The sequence below is a fragment of the Taudactylus pleione genome, unplaced genomic scaffold (genome assembly GCF_031769625.1).
Source record: "Taudactylus pleione unplaced genomic scaffold, aTauple2 ptg000070l, whole genome shotgun sequence".
In the NCBI taxonomy this organism is placed as follows: domain Eukaryota; kingdom Metazoa; phylum Chordata; class Amphibia; order Anura; family Myobatrachidae; genus Taudactylus; species Taudactylus pleione.
In genome coordinates, this window is record NW_028284472.1 from 13,464,196 (window position 1) to 13,472,923 (window position 8,728).

General features: G+C 47.4%; 1 protein-coding gene across 2 annotated transcripts in view; it reads left to right on the plus strand.

Moving 5' to 3' along the window:
• The window catches only part of ENPP4 (ectonucleotide pyrophosphatase/phosphodiesterase 4), a 35,948-nt gene extending 30,871 nt beyond the window's left edge, over positions 1-5,077 (plus strand). For both annotated transcript variants that reach the window (XM_088467260.1, XM_088467261.1), the window contains exon 4: positions 1,610-5,077. In XM_088467260.1, the coding sequence (XP_088323386.1) occupies positions 1,610-1,971 (362 nt within the window). In that variant the 3' untranslated portion in view covers positions 1,972-5,077. The remainder of the gene's footprint in view (positions 1-1,609) is intronic.
• Positions 5,078-8,728: the final 3,651 nt, after the last annotated feature.

Here is an 8,728-nt window from a genome sequence, read left to right on the forward strand (position 1 = left end):
GCGAGTTTATGCGAATGCCGCTACAAGCTCCTTCCTCTGCGTACATCCATGCTGCCGAATGGGCCAGGACTGAGAAGCCCACTTTTAGCGCCCGTGCCCACTGTAATACTGATTTGGGCGCCCATATACCCCACCATCGTTCACACAATCGAAAACTGCATCTGTGGCAGGTGCAATTACCCCATCTGAGTACGGCCTCCTATGCAACATCGACACATCGATGACACTCCCATAGTACTCCTACGCCACGGCCCATTTTTGCGTGCTCTAGTAGCCACCGCCCAGGAACACATCATTTTACCGCCACATTTCTGATACCATCTCTTCCAAATAATCGGGAGGATCAGCAGTGGCGGATTTTGCCTAGGGCTGCAGGGCACCTCAGTGAAGTAAGTGCGGTCCGTGACTGCACTGGCTACACTGTGACTGGCAGTGGCTTGCTATTGGAAGCGCCACCTGCCAGTCAGATATACAACAGGCAGTCTCGGGCGGAGGTGTCTCCTCCCCCTGAGACTGCCAGTCCGGGCTGCCATTACCAGTAGGAAGCCGCTTCTCTGCCTTTCCGCCAGCCCTAACCGGCTCCTAGAGGCTGCATACATTGTGCGGCTCTCCGCTGCTAGTGTGCATGCCCCAGGCCCGGCGCCTGACAGATCGATTGCACAGGTGCTGGGACCCGGCCAGGAGAAGCCGGTGAGTGACCATCTAGTTCTCAGCGGCGGCAGCCCCCTCATCTAAGAGGGTAGCAGCCCTTTGTGTATTTTTCTGTTTGTAGCTTAGCTTGCAGCTTGGAAATTAGTCCTGTATATTGGATGCACTTCTGCCATCTCAGAGCTGTTCCTTCCCCTTTGTGGCTTAGCAATCACACACTAGGCTTCTGCAATCGTAATGTTACTATTTAGGTCTCGCTCCATTGTTCCTCAATTCCACGGGTGAGTTTTCAGCTAACAGCTCTCAGCACATAACTTCTGACAACTTCTCGCTCTCTTCAGGCTGTTGGGACCTATTATCTGGCATAACCAGCTTAAAGCTGGGTACACACTGATACAATTGTCGGGCCGTACTTTCGATATGGAGAGACTGGCTGTTGGATTGTATAGGTGTGTAGGCTGTCCCGATGCAGGGGCGTCAGCCGATTAAACTGCTTTTAACGTTCCTGCAACGATCTGGAGGTCGCATCTTATGTTCTGTTTAATATTTGTCGGCTTGGCCTCCCAATCCCATAGAGGCCCGTACACACTGTGCTATGTCTGCGCAGTGTGTACGGTGCTCTGCAGCAGCTGACAAGGGCTCACGTTGGGGGGACACACTGCACAGCTGATTGGGAGAGTTTTACCCAATCAGGCAGTGATCGCACAGGTGTGTACCCAGCTTTAGCTAGAGCGGTGCCTGCAGGAAATCTCCGGCTGGATAAGAATCTGCTGGCATTGGAGCAGTGATTCTGAGCTTGATAGCAGCCTGAAGACGTAGGGATTAGGGTAATATTTCTGGACTGGAGAGCTTTAACCTATGTGTTGTGGGCATAACTACAGTAGTACAGTAGGGGGAAACTGCTTGCAAGCATATGTTTAATTTTATATGGTTAGTAAATGCTTTGTAACCTGTATTGCAGTGGGAAATCACGGCTATGACAACAGCCTGGCCAGCATGCATCCTTTCCTAGCCGCCCGCGGTCCGGCTTTCCACAAGAATTACAAGACTCGCACCATGAACAGCGTAGACGTCTACCCAATGATGTGCCACATCCTCGGATTAAAAGCCGAACCAAACAACGGAACACTGGCCAACACGAAGTGCCTGCTGGCGGACCAGTGGTGCATCCGCCTCCCAGAAGCCATTGGGATAGTCATGGGCGTCATCATGGTACTCACCACTCTGACCTGCCTAATAATCCTTCTGAGGAAAAAATTGCCATCCGCACGTCAGTTTACACGGCTGCAGTTTCAGGACGACGATGATCCGTTAATCGGGTGATCTGCAGAGGATTTAAGGAGAGCACAAAAGGTGGCGCCGTCGCTGGTTGCCGTAAATGGTACCGACCCAGATAACCAGCACTTCATCAGTGAAGTTACTGGCATTTGCCCTCTTGCAAATAAGATTAGCGGGAATATTTATCTATCAGCTTTATTTCCAGCTGGATTTAAAGTGTTTTTTTTTTTTTTTAAGAGCAGTACATGGACTGTAATCACCAATTGATGAGCACATGTAAATCCCACAGTGACTGAAATTGTCTGTCACTTTAGTGTAAGCAAGTAATACCGTGGGTAACCTGTGGCTTGCTAACCGTTGTGGTACAACAAGTAACAGCATGCCCTGCCAGACGCAGGTCATCTACTTATATTACAGAGATGCTACAAACGGTAGCATCAGATACGACCTTGGTGCACTTTATAGCTATAACTATTTTTTGTCCCCACTATAATGTTAAATCTCTTACGTAAATTCTATATTTGTTACACAGAGATTTCTAAGCTGCAATACTGATATTGTTAAATCTACTGTACTTGAAAAAACTGTAAATTTCTTTGACTCTCAACTTATATACTTGTGACTAGAGCAGAGGTTTCTTTTCTGACAAACCGTTTAGCTAGATACTCGGAATTCTATTTGCTGGTAATGTGTGAAGAAGTCACAGGTTCTTGTGCAAATGTTATATTTTATATTCGCAGTAAATTCCAAAGCACAAAACACAAGGGACCGATATGCTGCTTAGAGCCATGTCCGACATTATTACGTCGTTATGCCCACCGCCTGTGTCTTACATCTCATTCACAATATCACCAGGCAGCCAATCCTGCACCTGTGGGAGGAATATTCTCTCTCTCTCACACTCTCTCTCTCCCCGTGTTGTGCTTATACCGGTGCTTTCTAGGATAAATGGCACAGTCAGGTACATACCTATGTCAGATTGGTAGCACGCTGGGCATGTATAGTACAAGGAGTACATTGCACTTTGTCTCGATGTAAAATGCCGGGGACCAGCTGGAGGGTCACCTTTCACCACCGATGCGCTGTGCGCAGAAGTCCCTGTCTCAGTACTTTCCCCTGCCAGTCACTACAGCGAGCGGAGATGTGCAGTGGAATTGCATATGGTGGATGCAGCGAGCGCCGTATTGCTGTCACTAATGCTGCGAGCGCCGTATTGCTGTCACTAATGCTGCGAGCGCCGTATTGCTGTCACTAATGCTGCGAGCGCCGTATTGCTGTCACTAATGCTGCGAGCGCCGTATTGCTGTCACTAATGCTGCGAGCGCCGTATTGCTGTCACTAATGCTGCGAGCGCCGTATTGCTGTCACTAATGCAGCGAGCGCCGTATTGCTGTCACTAATGCAGCGAGCGCCGTATTGCTGTCACTAATGCAGCGAGCGCCGTATTGCTGTCACTAATGCAGCGAGCGCCGTATTGCTGTCACTAATGCTGCGAGCGCCGTATTGCTGTCACTAATGCTGCGAGCGCCGTATTGCTGTCACTAATGCTGCGAGCGCCGTATTGCTGTCACTAATGCTGCGAGCGCCGTATTGCTGTCACTAATGCTGCGAGCGCCGTATTGCTGTCACTAACGCAGCGAGCGCCGTATTGCTGTCACTAACGCAGAGAGCGCCGTATTGCTGTCACTAACGCAGAGAGCGCCGTATTGCTGTCACTAACGCAGCGAGCGCCGTATTGCTGTCACTAACGCAGCGAGCGCCGTATTGCTGTCACTAACGCAGCGAGCGCCGTATTGCTGTCACTAATGCAGCGAGCGCCAACTCTATCAGCTGTAGGACACCCAGACACACTCACTTGCACTATGGATCATATTATATTTGTGTCACTGTTCTGTACCCTGTACACGTCTACGAATAGGCGACCAAGCTCCAATTTTAGCGCACTCCGTATTTATTATCACACTGTAACATAGCTCACAAAGGGAAACCTTTTTTTTTTTATTTCCCCCTTTTTGGTAAAGTGAATAGTTAGTATTTATGTGGGCTGTGCTCGGCCTCCTGCAACTTATCCCCAGTGTATTCTTATCCCTCTGCCTGGTGCGATTGTCAGCCATGTAGTTATATGATCAGATAGAGATGATGATGTGGCTCTGCATTGTATACAGAATATAAGGATCGCTGGCTCGTTATATACATATACATATACGTGGCTGTAGCTATAAAGGGAAGCCAGAAATATGAAGCCATGTATTTAGTTGGAGTTGCAGGAGAGAATGTACAATGCAATCAGCAGTAATGTGACGGTACAAAGAAGCCTCTATATACCGTTCCCATGATGTACAGTAAGAAGCCTCTATATACCGTTCCCATGATGTACAGTAAGAAGCCTCTATATACCGTTCCCATGATGTACAGTAAGAAGCCTCTATATACCGTACCCATGATGTACAGTAAGAAGCCTCTATATACCGTACCCATGATGTACAGTAAGAAGCCTCTATATACCGTACCCATGATGTACAGTAAGAAGCCTCTATATACCGTACCCATGATGTACAGTAAGAAGCCTCTATATACCGTACCCATGATGTACAGTAAGAAGCCTCTATATACCGTACCCATGATGTACAGTAAGAAGCCTCTATATACCGTACCCATGATGTACAGTAAGAAGCCTCTATACACCGTACCCATGATGTACAGTAAGAAGCCTCTATATACCATGATGTATAGTATGGGGGTTTCTTTTATTTAAATATAGTCCCAATGAAGAAGTGACCATATAAAGATAACCTGTATCAGCTGTAATATATAGGATATAGGGGTTATATCTGTATACAGGTGGTGACGCTGATTTTATGCCTTAGTTCTGTGTAATTATGTCTGTTCTTATCTATGTCTGGAAGCACAATTATGAAACCACTTTGGATGTGTGTGTGTGGGGGGGGGGGGGGGGGTGTTAGAGTCATACCTGTATTTCGAGGTAATTTATGTGTTTCTGTTCATTCTAATCTTTCTTGGTAAATAGAAAATCAAATATTGTCTTCAAATCCTCTATGGAGCTTTTATTGGTAGAAAAATAGATCTAAAAACTTAATATTTTTCTAATTATTCTCTTGCATTATTTTTGTGTAATAAAAAATTAAATCTACTGGTGTCTGTTTTTTAGTTTTTATACATTATGGGGGGGAGGGGAATTTACTGTGCGCAGTAAGCGCGGAGGGTGCACTTAACGCAAGTTTCTGTCCGTGCCCTCCTGGGGTGTAAACAGAAATTTACGTTAAGTTCACCCTCAGGGCTTACTGCGGGCATCAACTGAATAGCTCCGGGCTCTTGGGATGCTAAAAGCCTGCGGTAAGTCCCGAGGCTAATTTGAATTTATTATATGCATGTTGTGAAAGCATTGCAATAACACCCTATTTATCTAATTTGCAGATTGTCACCGGAAATCGCCATGGAACGTAGTATATACTGTCTTTAGCTCTGCATCAGGGCACATCTAAGTATGACATTCAGTTACCATGACTATTATCTTTCTAGCTAGTAGATTATGGAAGTGATGCTTAAGTCGGGTATGTCGTTAAATCAGCCGACAAACTACACATCGCAGAGTACATCGGCGGGTGTGTACAGAAGCCGACCACCCGTACACTTACTGCAGGGACCACCGGTGACTAACCTCTCAACTGGGGGGGGCAAATTTAAATGCCCGACCAGTTGCGATGTCAGCGCAGACACATTGAGCGGCAGATTGGTTAGTGTCCATTGACCAGAGGATTTGGGGATATACACCAGAAACGAGGCGAGCAACTCGGGTAGGTGCAAATACTGGAGGGTGATGGTGGACGGCAGCATATGACCTCAGTGATTCCCATTGGATGATTAACGAATCTCCGCCACAGCGGTCAGTAAGCACAATATATGACAGGTTCTGTCAGGCCATGCTTGTGGGTGTTTGCAGCAGAGGTTGCTGTCTATGCAGGAATCCTAATGTTCTATTATTTACCCTCGTACGTGTATGTCTCGTTAGGTGAGCGACTCTGCAAACATGTTTCATCGTGGGTTTTTTTTTTTTAATCCTTTCTTTTCCAGACTGTACAGGGATCATCACAAACATGGTACTGTTTGAGTATCTGGGGTACTCGCTGTATAATTTGCACATACGTGTCCTCTCTGTGTTGTGTGTCATAGCAGCAGGGCATGTGTTTATCACAAGGCATTGCTTCATTCCCAGTTAAAGCACGATGACGTTAGTAATGTAATACATTATAAGCTGTGAGTGAGAGTACTGATGGATGTTGCCTCAAAGACCATCCGCTATAACGACATCGACGCCCCAGGTCCCGCGTAACCCTCTTTGAGATTCCAGTTGATGTGTGCGGTGGTTTATTATTATTATTATCCTTTATTTATAGGGCGCCACAAGGGTATGCAGTCGGGATGCCAGTGGTCTAATCCCGACGAGGGTCTAATGACAGGCGTCGAAATCCCGACGCTTGTCATTTTGCCTGCGCCGGGAGCCTGGCATCCCGATCAAAGGTAAGCTGGGTGCAGACAGCTGCGGGGGGGGGGGGGGGGGGTTAGGTTAGGGGCTCCCAGGGGGGACTTAGGGTTAGACACCCCCCTGGGAGGGTTAGGTTAGGGGAAGGGGGGGTTAGGGTTAGGCACCCCCGGGGGAAGGTTAGGGTTAGGTACCCCACCCGGGAGACTTACGGTTAGGCACTTGGGAGGGAGGTTTGGGTTAGGCATCCCTAAGGGAGGGTTAGAAAGGTTACCTTAATTTACGATCGCGATTTTCACCCTTGCCGGGCTGGTGCTGTTGGGCGTACTGATTCCGCCACAAGAGCAGTTTAGAGCAGTGCTTCTCAAGCTCAGTCCTCAAGACACACTAACCGTCCAGGTTTTAAGGATATCTTTGCTTGGGCACAGCTAGTTAAATCAAAAATGACTGAGGTACAAATAAAAGGCCTTATTCAGCCTTACGAAAACCAGATGGTTTAGGTAGAACTGACGCGTACATGCTCTATACGGTGTATGGGCAGATCGGTGTCTGTGACCATGGTTGAGTTCCCCCTAAGCTGTAGCATGATTGAGATTCTGCAGCCTTTTGGGGGGGGGTCATGTTGGCCCCGTTTTCAAGGCGTGCTGAGCCCAGGATCTAAGGCTTCCGTTGCAGATTTCCTGGCCTCTGCAGCGTGATTACACCGGATCACAGAAGCCGGCAGGAGGTGGTTATTTACACAAGACGCCTCATGCGCCATTACCATACTGTTGTGCAGCTACTGGGTCCAGCTCTGAATCAGACCCCAAGTCATCTGTGCTCAATCATGGCTATCCTTAAACACCTGGACTGTTAGTGGGGTGCCTGGAGCGTAACTTGCCAAGGCAGAAGGATGAAGACATTGGAGGTGAGGCTGTAGAGCATCCTGCGGTTAGCATTGCTGCCTCTCAGTGCTGGGGTCATGAGCCTTATCTCTGTGGAGTTTTTATGTTCTTCCCTTGTTTGCCTGGGTTTCTGCTGTTTGCTCCCGTTTCCTCCCACACACCAAAAACATACCGGCAGGTTAACTGACTGCTGACTAAAATAGACAGAGGTATGTGTGTGTGTAATATAAATATATATTTATTAGGAATGTGCAGGCTCGGATAGGTTTTTGCCCAGGAATGATGATGTTCGTCCATGCAAGATGACGTTTTGCCTCTTTCTGAGTTCCGTTTTTTTTGAGGGAAAAATCCGAACTCAGCGTGCAAACTCGAACCTATCCGAGCCTGCACATCCCTAATATATAAAAAAAATATATATATATATATATTTATTGTGTGTGTGTTTGCCTAGTGCCTCCTCCACCCAAGTAGTCTTGTATTAAATAGAGGTGGATGGGGAAATCCCACACAGACCCACTCAGGACAGCAAAACACACATCACTTTGTAAAAGCCACCTGAGCACATTTATAAATGATAAAGTGTAATGGAGCATACACACGGTCAGATTTGTCAGATGAACGATTTTTGACTGCATTAAAATGAATGGAATCGTCCAAGTCTGACTGCAAACACATCAGATGTCAGATATTGTTATCTGACCATCGGGAACGCGCATCGTTCAGGCATGTCAGATTTTCCTTCAGATATGAACGATTTTTTAAATCGTTATCGTTCAGATCTGAAGAAAAATCTGACCAAGTATAGAGGTGAACGTGGTAAAGATACCACCTGCATCATTCGCTGTATGGCACCTCTGTTGTTCAACTGGCATCGGCACCTTCAGCCCACTCAGCAACTGCACGTTTTTCATCCTCCGTACCTGGATTAACCAGCCATCACGCCTCAGCGGTCAAACTGTGGTAAATCCCTGAAAATGCCGTTTTGGGGGCTTTCACCGCATTTTTCATATGCACTGAGCTCCAAAAAGCTTGGACCTATTAGGCAATGCCATCTATACATGTTGTTGCCTAATAAAAGCTTTTGGGCTTCTATCCCGGAGACTTCCCCGAGAAGGAGCCAGGGTCACTCGCGGCTCGCGTATGCTCTGGCCGAAAGCTGTGCAGGTGGAGAGTCATAAACCCGGAAGTCCCCACGCGCCACAAAGGACAGCGCTTATCGGGAGAGCTGTCCTTTGCCAAAATCATGTATCCGATGTCTTTAAACGCCGCTATGCATGTGATCATTGGCGGGATGCTGCTTGAGGCATCCGGCCCTGTAGCTGCTGCTATCCCGTTATATAAAGTATAGCACAGATTCTCAAACTCTGTCCTCAGGACCCCAAACAGTGCATGTTTTCCAAGTCGCCTGCCAGAATCA